General features: G+C 39.1%; 1 protein-coding gene and 2 long non-coding RNA genes across 5 annotated transcripts in view; 2 read left to right on the top strand and 1 right to left on the bottom strand.

Moving 5' to 3' along the window:
• The window catches only part of LOC122991064, a 15,529-nt gene extending 14,806 nt beyond the window's left edge, over window positions 1-723 (top strand). The window contains exon 3 of the long non-coding RNA XR_006405521.1: window positions 712-723. This is a non-coding gene — a long non-coding RNA (uncharacterized LOC122991064). The remainder of the gene's footprint in view (window positions 1-711) is intronic.
• A 15,307-nt stretch (window positions 724-16,030) lies between these two features.
• Window positions 16,031-22,591, top strand: cfap100 (cilia and flagella associated protein 100). Of its 3 annotated transcripts, none has more exons than XM_044363756.1 (16): window positions 16,031-16,204; window positions 17,151-17,222; window positions 17,335-17,406; window positions 17,507-17,607; window positions 17,707-17,920; window positions 18,089-18,153; window positions 18,912-19,075; window positions 19,243-19,323; window positions 19,501-19,685; window positions 19,784-19,889; window positions 20,245-20,284; window positions 20,399-20,553; window positions 21,194-21,323; window positions 21,463-21,665; window positions 21,778-21,871; window positions 22,323-22,591. In XM_044363756.1, the coding sequence occupies exons 2-16, from the start codon at window positions 17,204-17,206 to the stop codon at window positions 22,446-22,448; spliced, it is 1,755 nt and encodes a 584-aa protein (XP_044219691.1). In that variant the 5' UTR covers window positions 16,031-16,204; window positions 17,151-17,203; the 3' UTR covers window positions 22,449-22,591. The 3 variants fall into 3 exon arrangements, with proteins under 3 accessions (XP_044219691.1, XP_044219690.1, XP_044219692.1); XM_044363755.1 differs by having other exon boundaries at window positions 16,032-16,204; window positions 17,148-17,222; XM_044363757.1 differs by having other exon boundaries at window positions 16,034-16,204; window positions 17,148-17,222; window positions 19,784-19,865.
• Window positions 21,529-22,316, bottom strand: LOC122990402. Its single transcript, XR_006405346.1, has 3 exons — window positions 21,981-22,316; window positions 21,730-21,793; window positions 21,529-21,620 (listed from the first exon to the last, which is right to left on the bottom strand). It is a non-coding gene; the product is annotated as an uncharacterized LOC122990402 (long non-coding RNA).
• Window positions 22,592-23,115: the final 524 nt, after the last annotated feature.

Here is a 23,115-nt window from a genome sequence, read left to right as displayed (position 1 = left end):
AGTAATAGATTTCATTTTAACCATTTTTAACAAGGTCTTTTTTTTTGAAAAACCATATCAGATACAAATTATTATTCAAACCAAAGTAATGTCATGTCTTAAAACATGTATGGGTGAGATCTTTAAGTTAGGTTAAAGCTGCATTGATTGTTTTTTGGCCACTTAGGAACAGCAGAACAAGCTGTAAACACAATATTAACACATTGTCACCCCCTAAAGTTGTCAGGTTGAGCATGTTAGCAAACAGCTGAGCATTTACTAGCAGGCACAGAGCAACATCAGCATCCATTTTGAGTGACAAATGTATATAAGTCCAACATTCTTCATTTATCTCTATTTTGGTCTCCAGCAACTCATGTAGGAAATATCTGGCTGCTTAGCTGCTAAGTGATCAACTATGTTCATCAGTGGGTCGATAACTTTGTCTTTCTGATGTTTGGTACTGTTTCTTTAAAAAAATGAATATATTTCATACAATCAAATCCATGTCCTTCCTGCTGGAGGTATTGTTACTATGACTATAAGTTAGAACAGGCCCATTTCCTACTTGTTCAGTATCACAATAAAAGCCCGTAGCCATTGCTCAGCTGATCAATGCATCTCATGTGTTGGATCTTTTACACCTGCAAACCACACAGTATATGGTCCAATGCAACATGTGCCCCGTAAAACTAAATGACATAGCAAAATGTGTTTTCCATTTCATTACAGCCTGAATGACATAAATGCATGAATCACTGTCAGAATGCTCTCTGTTTTGACAGCATTAGGAAAAATGTTTGTGAGTGTTATTTATTTCCCTGCAGCGAGCAATGCCACGCTGTTTCTAGGTTGCGTTACTGAGCAAAGAGAGCCACAATGGCCAGGTAGGGGGAAGGCAGCTTTTTTGCACTGGGGGTTACGATTGATGAGGCTCATTGTGGCAGTGCAAGAAGCTAATGAGTCAGAACCACAAGTCAAGCTGTCGGGAAATCACACCGCCCCCCCAAAAAAACACCCAACATGACATCTTCAACTCCAAACAAATGCAGAGGGAGAGACACACAGACTAACTGAAAATGAGACACCAGAGAGCAGAGCTTATGGCACTGCTTTACTCCAACATTAATTCATTTCTTGAACATGCATTTCAGCTTAACCACACACAAATTACAGTGTCAGCACATATACACATTTACAATAGGAATATGTAGCTTGTAAAAACAGAACGGTTGCATCAGGAATGAAAATATAATTGTAAACAAAAGCACAAAAATATTCAAATGTTTCCTAATGTGCTTTACAGATTAAGGTAGAAAGATTTCTCCTCATTTTTAACAGTACCTGTGAATAGCACATCAGGTGCCAGACTAATGGACCTCCCCTTTCAATGCCACATTAGACCACATTTTGCCCTGATAATAGCTACCACACAACATGGCACTGACTCAAAAATTGATTTATACATTAGTGCTTCATGCAAACTCCCAAGGCTGAGTGGTAGATGCTCCAAGTTTAAAGCAGCATTAATTTTTTGGGAGGCGGGGGAGGAAGAGATGGTTTTCAAGGTCAATGAGAGTGGTGAGATCGAACCAAAACAACTAAGCTGCATAAGCTAAAACAATAAGCCGAAAGATGCTTAAACGCTCTTAGTCACTAACAGGAACTGCAGAGTCAGGCATTGATTCTCAGTGGGTTTGATAATATACACATCCTCTTCCACATCGTTATGTGACTGACTGTAAAGAGAAAATATTGATAAGTGCAGCTTTATCCCACATTTCTTATGTTTCCTTGAATTATTCCTGGTTGATTCTTGCACTGTTGACAGGCAACATGATCTTCATTACAATAATGACTCACTTGGGGATACATTAATGGATTTAGTCTGATTTGTAGCTGCTGTAAACTCATGTGGTTATTTATTACTTACCCTAATTTTACCCTTCGGGTGATGATGTGGTGAACATTTTCCAGTCATCAGAAGTCCAGTACAAATGTTAATAGCCCACTGCAAATGACTTTGGTGGTTTACCATGAAAAGGAAAGGTACCCTACATAGCTGTCTGCTCTTCTACCCCTAACAAAGTTTCTGACTTGCCAGTAATAAAGCTAATAACATTTTCAGGTTATTAATTTTTTCACATTTCATTAATTCATTGAACTATTCAATGACATATTTTTGTAAAATCTCTCCCACTGTAAATGTAATATATCTAAATGCTGTTTCAAAGATTTCCCTTACAGGTACAACTAGTACAGTATAGTATACAGTATATTCATACAGGGTTTCAATAATACTAATGCTGTATTGTGGAATGGCACGTATAATGCTTTTTCTCTGCCCACTGCAGTTTCACTCAACCAATAAGATAATTTCTGCCACCAAAGGAGCCTCATAGAAATATTTGTCAGACTGAACCTCCAAACTGCTAGTTAATCCTTTTCCCCTCATTTTAAACTTTGGCTCACATTCATCAAGGGTGCATTTCTCCACCGAGGCTGCACTTTCATGCCTCCCTCAGCACTCGGAATAGACTTTGATTTTATACAGAAAGTCGAACATGAGCAGGAAGTCTGTCCTTCAACTGGAAGACAGGGATGATGTTTTGTAGCTGACCATGACCTCTGATCTCCCTGTAGAGGCGGAGGTGGAACTAAAAGGAGATTTTCCCCTCAGGGTTCAAACAGCAATATGAAAAACACCTTTACTGATCCACCAGTCTAAAAAAATAACAATAAATTCCACTCATCTATGTTCAGAAGAAAAAATATTGACATAAATCCTTTCCTTCAGGGTTGTAGTTACCACCTTGCAGCCCACATTGCTGTTGGCCAATTCCTACCTTTATTAAGACTTTATGGAAACAACTGGGAATCTGTGACCACAACAGAGGAAAGCTTTGACACAGAGGCTGTAACCAGAGCTCTTATTACAAAACTGTCCCCTGTCTGAAAGGCTCTCCATTTCCCCAACAGGATTAAAGTGTGATCCCTAGGCACCGAAGAGTCCTCCAAGAACATGATATCATTCAGAGAAGCATTCATAAAACAGTGGCTTAATTTGTCGCATGAAGCACCTTTTTGTCATTGCTATTGCTGTCCACGATCATGGAAACAAAGTCATCCATGCAAAGGCAAAGGGAGCTTCATCCTGAACCATTAACCACTTTTGAACCACTTGTGAATCTGAGTGATTGGGAGTCATTTATGCGCCACTGTGGCCTAGTGCCCTCTCATCTACTTCAGTAAGCCGGCCCACCCATTACATGCAAGTACTCGACAACACTTGAGTGCCCTATGAGGTGGCAGATGGCGAATTTCCCTCTTGCGAGACAATTTTCGCTCTGTCACACCTTCATGAAGTTTAGGTCTGGGCTATTGAGCCAACCAATGAGGTGGGCGCTGAGCTAATCTTCATTTTCAAGTGTGCTGCATTGATCACTTCAGAACGGCCTCATGAAAAGCAGGATTTGGATTTATACACTTTCTATGGTCTCTTTCTGTCTTCACTTTGTTCCATCAGCCTGAAACTCAGACGCAGACCCACTATACCACACAAACATTGAGTTATTCCATTGAGTATATTATTTCCCACAAAGTTGTTACCTCATTGCTATAATAGTTTGGTTTTGGGGGAATTGTGCTATTTTTTTCTACTTTCCTGGTGTGAGACAAACTCACGGATGTCTCTTTGATGTTTCTGTGAAGGTATGCTGAAGAGTACAGTTAGCCCATCTCAGCTCAGTTACTGGATGTCTATTGGATCTTTTCTCACTAATCTCACAATTCTCAAGGTAGAGCAATTGTATTCACTACTGCTATAACAGTAGTATTATCATATGTAAACAGAATATTTGTAGATAGATATATTTAGATTTTATTGTTAATGGTGAAACTAACAGCTCCATAAATATTCAAATGAACACATGTACTGTTAGTTAGTTCAACCAGCTGTACATTTCTCAAAAGTAAAATAAGTGTGTTTGAGTGATGCTGCTAATAATTCCATAAAGAGATCACAAGATTACATGAGAATCCATCTTGTCAGGCTTCAAATTATGCGCTTGTGTCAGAACCACAGATGCTTCGGACCAATCAGCGTCCTATGAAGATTCTTGAGTGATCTTGTGAATCCAGCTGCCTCACAAGGTTAGACAGTGATAAACAGATGGTTCATCCAATCGCCTGCCAGGTATTTTTTGAAAGTGCCTGCCCTTTTCCAAACAGTTTCCAAAGACGACTTCTCAGATGGTTCTGTTTAACAAACCATCTGACGTGTCAGGTTATAATAGTTCAACATTTGGGAAAAAATTTTATTGGCTTATTGGAGTGAGATGAGAAGATTCATACCACTCTCATGTCTGGGTGTTGAGTACAAAGCTGGAGCCAGGAGGCAACAGTAACAGCATGATAATAATATCTGCTTATCCACTTTAGCTTTCTCTTTATGTCCAATTTAAAAAAAAAAAAAAAAAAAGATATCTGACTATATTGTGTATCAGTGTGGAGATTCTACAAATCAACATAAACTTTAAAGAGATCTAATTTCTCATAGACAACTGTTTAGATGAAAGTGAAGTAAAATACTCATGAAACCATCATATGTTTTCTAATCAATCTTTTTTTTCTGAATTAACTTGTAATTTTAAGAAAATTATTCATTTAATCTTTGCACATGAGCATACAGTTTCCAGCATGCAGAGGAGCCCAGCTGTTGTGGGCGGTAGCCTTGTTTTTTTTCATAAACACAGGCGGAAATGAGGCGTTCACACATTTATAGATCATTTCTGGTGATGATTTTGAATCCGTCTGTAGGGGACGTGGCCTGTGGGAGATGCAAGAGGAGGCGTAAATGTTGGTGGGAGAATGTTTCCCCTGCAGCAAATGGTGTGTGAGTGTGTTTCTGTGCACGTGTGCACATATGCAAGTGTGGTTTTCATGAATAAATTATTTGTACCACATAGAAAACCATCTTTGCTTCAAGTTTTTAAAACACAAAGCTAAAAGTAAAGGTTATAACAACTATGATCAGATGTGAGGAGGAAAAATATTCTAAACTTAATTATCACCCACTTTGAATCCGTGTAAATCTGTGCGGATAATAGTGAGTCAACTCAGAGTAAACTAACTATACTGTTGAAATCACCTGAATATATAATTTTTGACAGGAGGATAAAACTCAAATTACTACATCTGTGACTGTTCCATGGATCTGTTGTTGTTTTATGCCAAAAACCACCTAATTACTGGTTTGAATCCCCTTAATGACATTTTATTCTCTGTGCAGCCAAAAATGAACAAATCCCAGTCCTTCAGATGGGGCACTCAGTGTTTCCTGGCGGAGGACATGATGGAAACAATCCCAGTTTGTTCCTGCTCCGCTTCCTCAGTCTTCTCCACAGCAGCCCGGACCCCCCAACAGTCGCAGCAGATGTAGCCACAACACTTTACTGAGCCGTTTTGCTGAGCCATGACAATTGCAACAGAATCAGGGTGTCACCAGATAACCTTGGCATCATTGACACACAAAAGGCACACACACCCGCGCACACAAGGACAAACCTGGGATGTCACTATGGAAACTGTGTCATCATTTTTATCTCTGCAGGCAACATGAAGACATTGAGTCGAGTTTCGATGCCAATTTTGGGGTCTATTTTCATGAGCTTGATTATGGGCTCTTACAAAAGTTAAAAAAAAAACACACAGTACATACTGTAAGCAGGTCAGATTTTAAACAATTGAAGCAAATGACGTTTTGGTGTGAATGATGTATGCAATAAATAGTATTGTTCATCCTTACACATTACAAATATATAATTACACAATTTGGTATGCTCTTGCAGAGAGTCCCTGTTAAAGGACATTTATACCTTAGTAGATCTTGTGAATAGAAACACAAAGCAGGCTGTTCCAGCACCCTCGTGGCATTTTACTATCAGTAGCTTGGAGCAGACATATCATCCAACCATTAGAGACTTCAGCAGGGGGAAAAAACACTGTATCCAACCCAGAAGATTGGGCTAATGAATTCGGTTGCTATGAAAGGATCCTTCCTCTAATGTGCAAGCCAGCACCTGTTTCTTAAGTCATGTAAGTACATGACTTAAGTCATGTACTTACACCTGAGCAACTTCCATTCACTGAAGAAGGCTGTGGGATATTGAAAGCTCTGGAGAAACTAATAAGTGAACCTTGAGTTTCGCACATTTTATCACAGATAATAAAGTCATTTATTTAATATTTGGATTTTCTTTGGCCTTTAACAAACAACATTTCCCACAAGTCCAAGACTGTCGCAGGCCAAGTGTCACTAGTCTGACTGGGTGGCAGTGAGGACCAAATGGCGAGACAGCAGAGATTACAGCTAAATTGAAAAGAAGAAATTGTTGTGATGTTTTGATGTGAAAGTTACGATGACATATGATGTGCAGTGTAGGGCAGCAACACATTACTGTATCGTGTTACAGTAATATGTCATTACTTTTTTCTGTAACAAGTAGTGTAAGATATTACAGTTTGAAATTCAGTAATTACATTACAGTTACAAATCCCACTAATGCTCTGTTACTTCAACAATATGAAGGCAGTCTTAGTGGTAGTTTGATGGAGGATTGATATCAGTTTGTGCATTCAGTGTACCAACAATGTACGTGCTTGATGCGCGGGCTGAAGGTGTGGGGACACGGTTAGCCACCACCAAAAGACGAGATATGTAACTCCAGGTAACTCCAAAGTCGTCTTATTCATATGTTGTGGCTTCTTAGTGGCTGGGTAACGTTAGCCACTGGTAAGGCTACATCCAGGAATCAGCTGGTTTAGTTCAGAGATGGAGGCTGTGAGAACAATCCAGCTTCACTGAGAGGGCCGGATTTAATGCAGTCACTGAAGGTAACATTCACTACCTCTAAACCACAATGTCTCCTTTTTGTTGTTTTTTTTAAAACATAGGTGTGCCGTAGATACTCATTCATCTTGTGAGAGTGACATGTTTAATTTTTTCAGAAAGGGAGATGAAAGAAACTTTCAATAAAAGATTGCAGTGAGTTACAGAAGCTTGTGGAACAGCAGCGAGTCCAAGAGGGACGCCAGGACAACAGCTCTTATATGGGACACTTCTGTGCTTTATTGTTGCCCTAATGTTCCACCAGAGGGGTACTTAAGCAGCGCAAGTGCTGCTCTGGTGAAGTTTTAGGGTAAAAATGAACCTTTATAACATAGAATAATCAGGATATTATTAAATGTTCTTGCTCAGGAGAAATGACTTATGATCTGATTTCTCAAAACATTTATCCTGGTTATAATGAACAATCTTTAAAATTAACCTTTACCAGATAAAATATGGAATACCTGAGGATCCCTACTATTACCATGGTGTGCATGTTAATAAGTGTAGTTACTGTAGGAAGAATCATTAATAATAATACCACTCGTGACCAGATGTTAAGCCTGGGTTTTAATAGAAACAATATTTCCTCCACTGCACACTTCCTTGGAAATCATGTTTCATTGATTGTATTGATTTTGTGAACTGTTGCAATGCTGGGATAAGTTCACGTCTAACAGTAAAAATGAGATTTTGATCCATCAAAGTCCTCAGTTTCCTGGCCTGATTGCTGGGAAGATCTTGCTTCATTTCGCCTCTCTATTGAGGCAGGCGCTGTATAAATAGGCACACTGGAAATAGCCTTTCACTCTCAGAGGAGCCTCTCAGGAGAGAGCCTGGACCAATGGCCAGGTTTCCAACACTGAGATGTAGGCCAGAACATTACAGACATCTGGACTGTAATGAGGGTTTTGTGGAATCCCTTCACATTTTGAAAAGAGGTAGTCATAAGGAGTAGGAAAAAAATCTTTTGAATCAGCATGTCTGCCACATTTTACTGTAGTCTCTCATACAGGAAACTTTTTTACTGTTAAATTTGATGCACTGAATTTGTTTCAAAATGACTTTTTCCTCCTGCAGCCAAAACATTTATTCATTTACTATCCATTTACTCCTTTATGCCTCATTTACTGTGTGCCATGACATCCAGAGCAATTACCCTCAACTGTCTGAGCAGGTCTGTTTACTTGTTCTTCTCCATCCCTGCTCTGAATAACGTCACAATTATGTTGTACATGAACAGACATGTTTTCCCCAAAGACTTTCATGTTCCTTACAAGGCACTAATGAATCATGATCCATCCCACAATATCTTTCCATATCCGTCAGATATGTGATGACAGTGCAACTTGTTAAAAATGAAACTTGACACTTATTTTTGATGGCTTTAACCCTTAGAGACCCACCATAAACCCATTTTTGTCTTTTTTAGGGGGGGGACAGGGTATCTTTAGGGGGAGCTAGCTGGTCAACATTTTATGCTACATAGAAGTGGTCATCTGAAAGCTGGGCACCTTAATTTGAGATGCAGCTCAGCACTGTGTGTCATTTTTTTCTAGTTATAAATCTGTACTAAACATTGTGTTTTGGTTAGGCACCTATTCAGATTTTAAAGTTTAGAGCGTATGAGGGCTTGGAACATTATGATGGAAATATATGATGGCCATTCATATGCTCAATTATGTATCATATGTTGTTGCAGCATATCTACAATATAGTGTTTGATTCAGAGTTATTGGGGAACTACCTGTTGTTGCTGTTCATTTATTAGCAAGTAGTGTAGTAGAGAAACAACGTCACCCAACCAACCGAAGTCCAATACTCTTCTGATAGTTCTGCTTTGGTGTCCACCAACTCCAGAGGTAAATATTTGTCTCTTTAGCTGCTACATGCTCCACTATGGTTGATAGCTAGTTGCTAACATTGTCTGCTGTTTGCTGGGCAGGTAGTGTACAGCGGGTTTATCAGCATTTTTTCACAGAAAACAGCTGCCTTCTGCAACTGGCAACAATGCTTTGAGAGTAGTAAGAGTAATCCAGGACAGTAAAGTTGGGGGCCGCAAAACCAAAACAATGAGAGAAGCTAACACTACATAGAGCCGAGGAGAACTGCATTTCAATCAGGGAAGACACAAGTTGACATGAATTCAAAAGCTTTATTTAGTAGTCTTTGGTGTTGACCCTCTGTTGATTAAATGGATATATAGGGATGGAGCCCTATAAATAGCAACCAACTGGAGATCCCCCAGAAGAGCCATAGATGAGCCATAGATGAGGCCTTGAGGCTAGTGGTTGTGGAGGGATGAAGCAGTGATGAAACTGGCACTTTGGCAACATCACATATTTTATGGATCTAGAGGAAAAATGCTGGCCCAAATTAGATCCCCAATAGTCACAACAAGATATCTTCTTCACTGTGAGGTCTGTGATTATTTTTGGTTAATCATGTTCTTCTTGGGGCTTATTAATATTTTGAATTCAACAATGAATTGGAAGATTGGATTAGAACTAGTTAAATATGGTCATGTTTCCAGTAGTTCACAATAAAGGTCCCTATTTGTGTCCAACACCTAATGAGTCTGAGAGGTAATCAAGCAGTGACAGTGTGTGACCACATGTATTATGTCATTTACTCCAGTATCTTTGCCACCGTGAGCTCATGGCATCAGAGATGATAACTAAGTCAAATTCATTTACAATGGGCCACTAACATTGCCCACACAAAGAAGCGTCACAAAGAACCGATACTGGTTCACCTAACAGAGTGCCTTTGACTTTTTTTGTCTGACTGGTGGGCAGTTGCATTTAAGTAATGAAATTGTTAAACAATGAATGGGGTAGTTTTCAGCAGTGAATGGAGTGGCTATGTTGTAATGCTTGCAGAGAGAGAGAGAGAGAGAAAAAAACCAGGGAAATCTCAGAGGAGTAAAATGGCTGCCGAAAGGAATCTAACCCAAATCTCCTTCATTTTCAGTCCCTTGAGTGGCACAGCACTTCAAGGGAAACTGATTTGCATGCAATTGTCTTCTGATTAAATCCTAATCTATTTTTACACCTCCATGATGAGACAGTCTTTGTTATAGGTCCTTTTTTAAATAGAGGACTTTCAGCACCAGTCCATACAGCTGGGGGAAGACAGCCAGCAGAATGCCATTTGATGCAACCTTAGACGCTGGTGTACCAGTCAAGATATTACAAACTGGACAAGTTCTTTGATGCATTGATAGGGTCGGTGGTTTGATCCCCAGTTCCTGTCTATGTCCTGTACATTCTCAAAGTCATTCAGGTCATGTTATATCCAAAAGACTTGAGTCAAGAGCAACTGGACTTGTAGATTCTTGAAGATGTTTCGCTTCTCATCCATCATTGTCTTCTTCAGAAATCAAAAAGCCTTTTGACAAACTTTTGACTCTTGTCCACAAGTTAAAGTGTCCTTGATCTGCACTCCACTGAACCCCAAATTGCTCCCCAAATGTAAGTTACATGGACTATTACTCTGCTTTCCTGTTTTTGTCCTGTAGCAACCACATGTGACTCTGGACACATAAGGAATGGAGACAGTGGGTGGTAAATTAAGTGAAATGTCCTGATGACCACAATTTACAACACCACATTATCAAAATCAATCACATTATTCTTTTAATCCCACTGGAAGAAAAACAAATATAAAGTGTTGATGGAAGCATTAAAGACTATTATTATCCTTGCAGAGTAAATCATTCCAGATTTGGGGTGATTACTGGGTTTAAATTAAGTAAATTTGTGGGCCAAGGTGAAAGAGCTCATTATCCTTTGTCATTAGTGGTTTAGTGCAAGAGGTGGATCCCATAATTCTCAGCAGTCTCAATGGCAATTAACTTTCATCGGGTAGAGCACTAAACTATCCATGTACTCATGTGCAACCTTTATAGTTAAGGTTCTTCCATATACTTTTACTCATGCCTCAGGAATAGTTCCCACAATACTGCTAGATGACATACAAAAACTTTCAGGCCTACCAGTCCTCACCAGTTAAGCTTTTCCCTTTAAGATGTCCTTTTGCTGCCAAATTGTCACCAGAGTATCCAGATACAGACAGCATTTTCTCCAGACAAGACCAGGCGTCTGTCTGCTAACGAGTTTTTAATTATATGAGGATTAATTCTGCTGGGATCAAAGCCGTCAGGCATGGACGGATCCCCCAAATATTCAGAAGTACAGTTCCACTGACAGATGAAGACATCATTCACAAGTTCCTAAATTTGCAAATGGGAATGTAAACAAAAAAGTATTAATTCATTATGGTTTGGAGTGCTAACAAGAAATCCATTCATAGATAGACTGAAATAAGCTGAGGGCATAGTATGTGTTTCTCAGGTCTCCTCAGCAGCAAGAGATAATCTGTGAGGTTATGATCAACTAACAGCCAGTTTATGAAAGTTTTGCCTTTGCTACATATCTCTGGAATGACTTCCTGGCACTCAGGAAACAATTTGATTTTTGGTGTTTTTTAAGGCCACATTTATCGTTTTTTGCCACTAGGGGGCAACAAACTGACAGAGACACAGTTCTGACCTTATATAGCTGTTATTGCTAATGTGTGAACAAACAGTTGTCCATTTACCCAACCAACAGACATGGAGCTACATTAGTGTTCATTTGGTGTCGTGATTCTGACAAACTGACAAAGTTAAGTCTAATGATCAGTCTTATTTTAGCCCTATGTTTGGTCTCCACCTACCGCTAAGAAAGATGTCTGGGTCTTTAGCTTCTACATGCTCACCTTTCTTCACCAGCTAGTCACTAACTTTGGTTCTTGGTCATTTGTTTCAGAGGAAGTAACATACTGTTGGTTTATCCGAACTTTTGCTGAACACATGTGTCTGCTGCTGCTAGAAATGAGGTTGATGTAAGACTGAATGAAAGACTGAATCATATCATAAATGTTGGGGCGTTAAAAACCAAAACAATGAGCTAAAAGAGGCTAAAAAGCTTTTGAAGACCCACATGGCTGATAATTCTCTGTGGGTTTGTTACTGTGAGTGACCTCTTTGACATACAGATTTTCATTCATTCAGATTAATTTTAATGTGAAAATATTGATTAATGGAGCTTTAGTAAACACAAGAACATCTGGCTAATAAGGATGAGCTATAATGGCCACCATGGCTGAACAGAGATGCTGTAGGTGGTTAAACAAACTTTAAATCCACTGACAGAATTCAAAGAAAAAGGTGTCGCCTAAGTGGCCACACAGTTGAATGGACACACGATCAAGTTCATCAAAGAAATGAAGACCTACTGCAAAGTAGGATTTCAAACAAGGATTTCGAATGCTGTAAAAATGGCCTGACTGGAGGCAACTGTTGTCTTGGCAAGATTTCAATTTAATTCCCCTTCCAGATTTGTTGCACTGAGTATGTGTGTAAAAATGAATGTTGCTCACATTAATCTATATTTGGACCATGTCTCCTTTAAAGACCGCTAATCAATTTTTTTATGAGTACAGGAAAATTAAAATGTTAATTCTCTCAGACCTTTCATAGGACCTTCTTTGCATGAAAAACAAAAATAAACTGAGCTGGCTCTGTTGATAGACAGATATTTGGGGGATTTGAATAATGTCTCAATTTCTGTCAAGCTGAAGATTCACTCATTTCCCAGTAAATAATTATTCAGTGTAAACTGGCATTAGACATGCTTCTGAGTGTGCTATATTTAGAAAATGTCTTTCCAAATTCCCAATTCACAGTGCAATAATTCATTCAATTAAGTAGATTGTCTGTGAGCACAGGAAAGGATAATCATAATACCAAATATAATCAATTGAGCATATTCATTACATTTTGAGGCTTTGACAATCACGCCCCTCCAGCATTTATTAAATATGTATAAGTGATGTGATGATTATTTGACATACTTACAAAAATACATGGACAAGTGAAAAAGTGAAGAGACAGACTTGTACTTAGACGTCAGAAACCTTTTTTTACCAATGAAATAATTTTTTCAGTAGGCGATGAAACAAATGCAGAGGTCAGAGTTGGAAATGCACTTGTCAAACTGAGGTCTTGAGTTTTTGTTGACATGTTGATGGTGGCATTGGTGCTATGCCAAACACTGGTCAAACAGGGTAGTAATGTACTGTAAGTGGCTGTTACATGTTATTAGAGTTATGATATGGCTGACAAAATCAAATGAGAGCCGTGGAATAGATGTGCCTTTACTGGCTGCTGGAGAAATAGCAGGTTGTCAGAAGACACGGGGCAAATCATTTCAACAATATTTTATAGATCAGTTATTATTTAATATGAGGACATCTTGGCACTCATAACCACAGAGCAAGACACGTCTTCATATCTACATTTAGTAGCTACGTTCTCATTACATGATTCTGAGCTTATGTCTGGGTTTATGTTTGACCCTTTGACACTTATTAGACCTACAATAATTCAACTACAGTACAACGGGACATATTACGGTATGTCCCCTAAATCCAACCTGATCCCTTTCTCTGCCTCCCTCTTATCACCTCCCACGGAGGCGATTTCTAAAGCCACTGCAAAAACTATCAAGTACAACACAAAGAGCTGCAGTGAGGTCAGTAAAGCCTTCCATGTGGTCACAAAATGAAAAACTGAAGGAGAACTGACTGCTTGTCTACAGCTGGTGCTCAATGAGGAGAGAAATTTGCTTGATTAAAAGTGTTTTAATATAATAGGGGTGAACATGGCATAGTTCACTTTTAGCTGTCAGATTTTCTGTTTGCCAAAGCTCAGAAAATCAAACTGTCATTTAGAAACTGTCATTACACCAATAAAAGGACAAACAAAGCCAAAAGTACACCTTTATACCTTTAGTACCCTTAATCCTGTGGGAGAAAATAGAGCTTTTCTGCTTCATTATTCATGTATGAGCATGTGTCGTTGTTTATCTGTGGAACTCCTATTACTGTGAGTTTTATTTGATATTTGAACTGATATCATGTCATAGCCCTTTGTGCTTAGTGAAGTTATCATGGTCAGATTTACTAAGGCTAAGCTTACAATAATACATGTTTGGTTGACAATCTGTGTTAAAATATTCTGAACTCAAAGTTCACTAACAATGTTTTCTTTCCCAGAACTTTCAACTGTATCCCTTGGCCTCCTTCAGCCAATAGAAATTGCTTGGGTGTCATCACTTAACCTAATGTACTGTAAGTGGTCACATACTGTTATAACCTGACCGAAGGTCCGTACATAGGTCATATGATGACATCTGAGCAAGCTCTCAGAAGAATGTCATATGATATGGCCAAAAGTTCTGGGGGAAAAGCTAGGAGGTGAACCTTGAGATTATAATATTTTAACACATATACTGTATGTGTTTCCAAATTTGAGAATAAATCCCCAAAAACTGTTAATTATCAATCTAATATAATTAACATATTTGCATTTGCAGGTCCTCATCACATCGACAACATGCATATAATCACTTCTTCAATAGATCTTTAATGGAACAAAGTAAAGTAGTAGCGTCACTTAATAATTAGAAAGCGATTGAAATTGAATTAGAATTTATAATTTAGGAAGATTCTTTAAATGTGTATATCTCATCAATTAATAACAAATACATATTCATCCTTCGTGCTTGCATATGCTATTTTGCAAACTTCTGTGACTGTTGCTTATTGACTCTGAACAGAAATTATGACTTTTTTGTTTAATTATACAGTTGATGACTTTTAGTATGTGGTTTGGTGAACTTTAGTGAAGTTCCAGCAGCTGTGTGAAACAGCAAATGCTGTCTCAGTTTGGAGCCCTGCAGCTCAGTCTGCATCTCACAGCCACCTCAACAGCTGCCTGACAGTGTGGCAGCTCCCACTCTGCTCTAATGTTAGTTTCATGACAGGAGGTCAGTGCTGTTTTTTGACTCAGCCACCTAAAGTCACTGCAAGACACGAGGGAGAGAATTTACTCTTAAGAACCTGTCTATCTTATATTTATTCTTAGACAGACTTTAAATCAAAATGTTGCTCACTAACCGAGAAATGCTTTCTTTTCTGACTTTTTTTCTATGTATTTTCAATTGTCTGGTAATAGGCTATGTGTGCACTTATGTCCTTATTTAAAATGCATTTGTGTTTATTGAAGGTGTCGATGTTAATTATGTTTAAAGAAAAGCTGCTGATCTCATTATGCACAGTGGGCTGAATGTTCACCTCTTATATAATACCAAATATCCACTGTCTTTGGGCTACAAAGCGGAGGAGGTGGAGGCAATCTGTAATGTTCAAAAAACCCATGCAAAGCTGGAAGAAACCTTCACAGCATCTTCATACTACAGCAACCACTACTATCCACGGTGAAAGGCAGCAACATGCAGGAGGTGTAAACTATACTTTTTGCTTGTTCACATGACACATTATGTTAAATTCTTAGTCTAAAAACACTCTATAACAGTTCCTTCAAATGCGAATAAAACACAGTTCCTCTCTCCTTACACAGCGTGCCCTTTTCTGTTGTGAGAGCCAACACTCCCCCATGTGTTTGCATTACTTTAACCTGACACTGGGATTTCCTACAAGCGAGTGTAGTGTGTGGGCTGCTTTGTTGAAGCTGAGATGTGCAGGGTCATGTGTGGATGCGTGGGAGGGATTGTACAGTATCGGCTTCTAAGTATATTCACTTGCACACTCAATGAACTAAAAGAAGCGTCGGCAATCAAGTCAACTTAACTTCAGGAGAAATCATCACTAAAAGATGCACCAGTCAACTTGTAAAATACAAACAGCAGGATCCCTTATAGTCTTGAAATCTGGGTTTCTCCTTTCAAAAAGATAATCCAAGACAGTAAGGACATACAGAGGTCTGCCTGCAACAGAAGTGATCTGTTTGTGCCATCTAGTGGAGGATGAATCGGATTGACCCACAGAATCGATGAGCAAGCTCAATCTCTTCCTGTATCTCTGCCAAATGTTAGCTGGGTAGCCATGAAATGAAAAGTAACATTTATTTTTAATCATTTATTTTTTAAGTCATCAAATAACCAATAAAACTCTTACAATATACAAGACGTAAAATCTCTCAGCAAAAACACAAGACACCTTCAGATGGTATCAAAGACAATAGTGACAGCAGTGTCAGATGTTATATATTATAGTAAACATAATACAAAGACTAAATAAATACATACAGACATTTAGGCTGGAGGCCCACAGTGTATACAAGCCATGACAACCAAAGGGGATTACTAGAAGACCGTGAAGGCAACAGTTACCATGACAACAGTACACAGAGGAGCAGCCCAGCTTGAAGATCAGTGTTGGGAGCTGATTTGCTCAAGTTTTTATGTGTATTAACTGCATTATCAGACGGTAGGTTGATTTTATTCTTAACATAAAATTGAAGAAGTGTTTAATAGTTTGTTGTGTGCTAACTTGTAGCGAGGCCCAAAGTGTTTATCACCAGAGGCACTAAAAGGGCTTCCTGTACCTGCAGCTTTATTGTGGCAGCCAACAGTATAGCCTACTGCAATTCTAAGGAGTGATTCACTCTTATCTTAAAGTACACAAAGTTCATTTGAAAATGAAGAAAACATTCAACTGCTCTATCCAGATCTTATCATAACTAGCCTACCTATCTTTTCTCAACAACAAAACTTTGTACTTTTCAAAACAAACTAGTTTAGCTACTTCAGAGGAGCTATAAAAACTACTATAGAGGTAAGCAAGCTAATTCCCTCTGACTGAAATATACTGCTGACTGCTGTTCCCTCCCCTTAAACTACATGCAAACTAAACTAAAAACAAAACTAAAGAAACTAAAACACTTGTGTGAGTGTGCAGGGCCTTTAATAATAATAATAATGAATATAATTTAAACAAGAAAATGCCAGTCTGCATATAGCAAATTGAGAGTTGTTAACAATATGACATGCTCTCTGTAAAAATATGTCTGAAGAGGGAACTTAAAAATTGGCACTGAAGTAGAAAGTCTAAAGTTTCTCTGGCAGGCAGGTGAGATGCCTTAACATCAAGAATCAGTCCCTGGTGTGAGGAATAGCTAAGTGGCCTCTGCTAGACATCCTCAGGCTGCGATCTGGCTCATATGGGGGTAAACGTTCAGAAATGCAGTTGTGTGTCAAACCCAGTTTTCCCAGTTTAATAACCACACAACTTTTAAAATTGATTCTACAAGCTCTGTTTTGAATCCTACAGGGCAGTCAGTCTAACTAGTCTTTCCTATTTGGGTGAATAGAGAGATACAGCAGCATATCAACCACAGGTAGGCTTACATGTGTATTCTCTGTGCAACCAGCAGCCAAATTAAACACTGAACCAGTGCAGCGCCAAATGTCATAAGCAACCTCAGAGATGTCTTCACCACAACCAAGTAAGCATCTGTTATAATGCCATGCTTCACACATAAAAAGCAATAATATACAGTAAATACAATCAATTTGAATACTTCATCTGTACCATTATTAACAAATGTTTCATTACAGAAGGACCAGAGATTTCTTCAGGCAGCCTTGTTGTTTCAGAGAATGATAGTGCTGCCAAATCACATAAACCAGGTACAGCAGACAAGTCTGTAAAGAGAGGGAACTGTAAAACTATAGAAAAATTGTATGTGGTGTTTTTTCAAACACATTTTCTTCTCTCTATTCTGTGTAGACATGAGAAGGAGGAGGGAGACACGACAGAGTCCATTCAAAGTGCCAGACGATAATAGCATCTTTCTACTGAGCGTAAATGAAAAAGGGGACCGAAAAGAGGTTTGTGTGTTTATTTGAACTCAATCATGTCTGCAAAAAAGGGGAAAAAAATCATCTTTGTTATGTTCAAGTCATGCTGCTGTTCTCCTCTATGTTCAGGAGATGCGTAAATTCCTGGCTCTGCCAATTGATCAGAAGACAGCCAACAATGTTCGAATGATGGCCAAGCTGAGGAAAGAGCTTTCAGGACAGCCGGAGGCGGAGGAGGAGGAAAAGGAGAAGATGAAGAGTCTAAAACAAACCAAGAGTAAGACAGCTCTCCCTAAACAAACACCCGGGAGACATGAGCTGAAGATGGCCATGATGAAACGAGGTAAGTGGAGAGATAGTACAGAGTCAAAGCACTTCAAATTTTGTAAAATCCTACTTACTATAGATTCTAGACACTGGAGACACTAAGACTAGACTGAGACACTAGAAGGCAGGCCATGCACCCTGTAGCTAATTTAAATGTCAACTATTGTCTGTCCTCTGTCCTCAGAAAACATTATCAAAGACAGCAAACATGACTTAATCTCTATGGAACGACAGAAGGCAGTGTTGGAGGTAAATGACTTCAGATCTTAATAAAGGTGGAGTCATGTCAAAAACCTGGATTGTTCTCAGTTTCTCAGTCAGCTGTGACAGATTCTTTTTGAATGTTTGCTGTGGTGAACTGTTGGTCGGGATAAAAGAAGACATTTGAGGATGGCACTTTGGGCTCTTTCATTATTTTCTTACATTTTATAGACCAAACAACAAATTGAGAAAATAATCAGTTGTTGCAGCCCTAATAAAGACAATTAGTTGAAAGATTAAAGATGCCCTGTGGAGTGTTCTTTTTAACCAATAGAAGTCAAATTGTGTGTTTCCTGATGTCTAACAAACATGTTGAATGCATTTCCTTCCTTATAAAACATTTGCAAAGCCAAACTTTTACCAGCTCTGTTTTCTCGTGTTACAACTGAAGTGATTTTGTTGACCTTGTGTAGCTCAAACAGTTGATAACACCTAAAGAAATAGAGAGAGTAGAGCAGCATCGTCATGTGGAGTCAAAAGGCTCCAAGTGGTGAGAATCAGGTATGATACATTTTTATTATCCAAAACAAAAGAAATGGGAGTTAAAAAAAAAAAAAGATTGGTAATGAATGAAGCAAATTAAAGGATTTATATGCTTTGAAATAAAATCACTCTAGGGTCGTTAAAAATGAGACTAACTGAACTTGATAACTCAGTATCTTCTTTTTCCACTGCCGGTAGTTACACGTTTGACTGACTTTGCCCTCCTCTCCAGTCATCTCCAATGCTCATCCTCTCTTCCTCAGTTATCTCTCATGACAAAGAGGTCAGAGATTTTGAAGATGGACAAGGCCATGGCAAAAGAGGAGAGACAGCTGAAACAGCTCGAAAAGATCATTGACAGAGACAACCTTCACTTCGAACAATTCCTCAAGGAGAACGAAAAGAAATCTGTGGAGGCCAGAACATTGTAAGAAGAATCTAGATATAAGGTGTTGTCTTACCTTATCATTGTGACTAAAGATAGAAGTATGGTTCTTAAGATTGTGTTTTCCTGTTAAATGACTATTGAAGGCAGGCTGTGTATTCATACGCAGCTTGAAAATGCACAGTAAACATGGTGGTCTCTGTTGTCAGTTTTGAACAGGAGGCCAAGTCCAAACAGGAGAAGAATGCTGAGATCAAGAAACTGACAGCGGAAATAGGAATAATAGAAAGGTAGCACTTTGATAATGTTTTACAATTAATATACTGGTACTGTATAGTTACAAAGTTACAAAGAGAAGAATTATAGTAAAAATGAATCATTTGGGATTATGAATTTGCAGTGACTACTTGGTTACTGAATGTGGTGGCACATTATGCGGATCTAAATCTACTCTTTCATCTCCACAGTGAGCTCGCCAATTTTGAAGAAATCCTACAAGACTACAAGAGATACAAGGAGCTTCTGTTCAAGTTGTCTCCTCCAGAGTGGCAGGAGGCCCAGAGGGACAAGGCTTGGCAAGCTAACGTCCTGTCTGATGGAAATGCTCCGAATGAGCAGAGCATGGAGCCTGAGGAGTCAGCACTGAGGCAGGGCAAGTACTTTAGAATAATGATGAGGTAGATTGTTAGGAACAATACTGGTGACACAATACCTTGATATTGTTTTTTAAATCAATTAACATGCACACAGATTTGGAGAGCAAGGCATCCAGTCCAGGTCGAGAGCTGCCTTCTATCAGAGAGTCCAGGCTGTCCTCTGCACAGAGCAGCAGGTCCTCAGCCCACACGGACACACAGTAAACACCAGCACACCTCAGTCACAACACTGGTGGCCGCTATGCACCACATTGAGTATTTGCCTTTGAAATTCATACACACTGATGCAGTAACATATATGGTGGCTCATTTGTGACTTATTTTTTGTGTTCAGGGCAATAGAAATAAAAAGATTATTTTTTGCATATATACAGTATCTTTATATATTGATTTGAGCATACATTTTCATGTCATGTTTTTATGTTCTAGTATCATTTCTTGTAGAAAATTTGAAATCCTGTATTTGTAGCTGCCTTAAAGCAGTGCATAAAAACATTTGGTACATGCTTCTTAAAAACTCTCTCCTGATCTTAAACTCTTTTTTTGGCATTTCAGGGTCATACATTCCAAACTGGACAGTGACTCCGAATATGAGGTCAGTTTTTCTGAGCTGAAAATCTTAAATTCACTGCAGCTACAGTATATCTTTTATTTGCGCTGCTCACAGTGGCCTATATCTTTCTCGCCTTGTGTTGTCACCTCTGCGCAGGATGAGCCAGAGCTGTACTTTACTGATCCCCAGCAGCTTCTAGATCTGGTGACGGAGCTGACGGAGCAGAACTTGTCCCTGATTCAGAACTCCACAAGGGTGGAAGAGAAACTGGAGGAGCTCCGACAGTCCATGGAGATAACCAGGAAGAAGATGTAAGTATCATGATTTTGGCGGCTTGCCTTCATTTGAAAAATATACTACCACCTGCCATCTGCCATAAAGACAAGACAGCCCAGTCCTCTCTGCATCTTGCTATTGGTTATTTGAATGTTTTGCATTCCTTTTGGGTCACTGGGTCGCAGCATTCCTTGCACTACCCTTGCACATTTGCACATCTGCACTCTTGCACATTTGTATTTATGTACTTATGAATTTCCATTTCCCTGCACTAGTTCTGTGATTCATTGTGTTGATGTGTCATTGATGTTGTCCCTTTGTATTCTGTCTTCATGTGAACCCTGGCTGCAAAACTAACTTCCCCAAGTGGGACAATAAAGATAACTTAACTTAACTTAACTTAACTTAACTTAACTTAACTTAACTTAACTTAACTTAACCTAAACTAACTTAAACTAACCTAACTGTGGATGAGAGCTTCAGCTAAATAATTATGCATGACAGCGACGTCCATCAGGTCCATTTTTTCTGCTTGCTGAAACTTTTTTGCTCTGAATTTCAGACCCACAGTATATTTCAGTGTTTTATATTTAATTTTTTTCCCACACACTATTCATTTCTTCAACCCCTCCTTTGTCGAACATTAAATGAATGCTTGCCCCTCTCTGTCTGAAGTGAAAAAGATGAAGAGCAGCTAACACTGCAGATAAACGACGTGAACCAGAGAATTGACAAGGAGAAGGCGAGAGCTGCAAAGCTGGAGCAGAGAGTTCAGCTCCATGTTTCGTTGAACATAGAAGACCAGGTACGGAAGCAGCATTTTAATGCAGGATCTGTGTAGTAACAACACTCAGAAATCATGTAAGGTGGCTTTAGTAGATCTGAGCAGCAGAGATCTGGCTCTTATTTTCTCCTCCCCTCTCATCTCCTCCTCTTGCTTGCAGGATGTAATGTTGGATGCTCTTGGGGAGAAGGTGGCCGAGGTGCATCGCTGCTGCGTGGATGACAGGGTGACCAACCTCAGCACATTAGAAAAGCTGGCCAGTATTGAGAACCATATGTCTTTGCTGCTGCAGAGCCTTGACAGCATCCCTGAAGAAAGCTTGGAGATGATGAAGAAGGTCAAGGACAGCGAGAGGAGGAGCAGGTACGTCTCAGTGACTAGGCTTTGCTTACTTTCTTTTGACTATAAAAAAGACAGAGATGTTTACCCAAAGAGCTTGTTACTGTATGAAAAACCCTCTCTCTTCATGTTGCAGGCAGCGTGAAGAGAAGCTGAAAGAGCAGAGAGAGAAACAGAAAGAAAGGATGAAGAGATACTTGGAGAGATCCATGGCTGATTCCAAGAAAACAGTAAGTCATTTACTAAATCATTTCTTTATAGCATTTCATACTATTCTCTGTTTTTTTGTATTAGCACTGTTGGACAGTATATCAAAATGTAATAACAGTAAGTCATTACCACATTTATTTAGATGACATCCTCCACTGGGCTGTGTTCTTTCACAGTAGTCAGCATTAAAGCCTTCAACAGTGGAAAACTGCATTTTTTTTGTTCCTTTTTGAAAGGGGATGTATGAAACAGGGTTTATGGGCTGTGTAGTGCTAATTTGGAGAAACACTAACCATATAACAAAGGAACCAAACATCCCCTTTGTGATCTTATGATATCATTTCCCTCATGAGATCACAAATGTTCCCCTTTAATGAATAAAACATTAACAGAATCTCAGTGTTTTGTGATGGAACTACAAAAAACAAATACATGGGCGAGGCTAAAAAACTCCAGTCATTTCTCTTTCAGAGTGGAAAAAAGCTGATGCCCAGATGCATCCCTGTCGCCCAGAAGGTCAGAGTCAGCAATGTGGACAACATTCCTGCTGAGGATGAGATCCATGCCTACCTCTTCACCTCTGAGGACATAGATTAAAGAAAATAGCGGAGAAAAAAAATAAATAAATCATGCAATCATGCCATGTGAAAATGAGTCAACATTGTGCATCTGGTACATCACACTCATGACAAAACATGACATCAGACAGATTTATTGTACAATAAAGTAGATTGATTGAATAACTGAGTCCCTGATTGGATTACTGTTGAATATTAGAACTTTAAATAGTGTGTTTAAAGCCCCCCTCCACTCAAAAATGTGTTTTTCTTCTTGTTAATTCTGTTGGATGTTTGAGCTTCACTTAGCAGAATGATGTATCTGCAGAGTTTGACACTAGAAGACTGTTTTCACATTCATCTGACAGTGGAATGTTTCTCTGTGCTCATTGAAAATCTGATCTGGTATCCAGCTCTTATAATAATAATAATAATAATAATAACAATAACAATAACAATAACAATAACAATAACAATAACAATAACAATAACAATAACAATAATAATGTTCCTACAGCTGTGCAAAAGTGAGGCCAAAATATCTCCTTTCCTTGGAGCTGCCATCTTGCTTATGTGACGTCATTTGGAGCCGGCGTTTGCTCAGTAGATTTCTCAGTGTCCGCGGGACACACCCATGGACGCGCCCCCTCAGCCGTCCCGCCGGCAGACGGGGGTTTGAGAGCGGCTGTGACAGCTGTCGATCATGA

The sequence above is a fragment of the Thunnus albacares genome, chromosome 10 (assembly GCF_914725855.1).
Source record: "Thunnus albacares chromosome 10, fThuAlb1.1, whole genome shotgun sequence".
In the NCBI taxonomy this organism is placed as follows: Eukaryota; Metazoa; Chordata; class Actinopteri; order Scombriformes; family Scombridae; genus Thunnus; species Thunnus albacares.
This window is presented reverse-complemented; position numbering and strand designations above follow the sequence as displayed.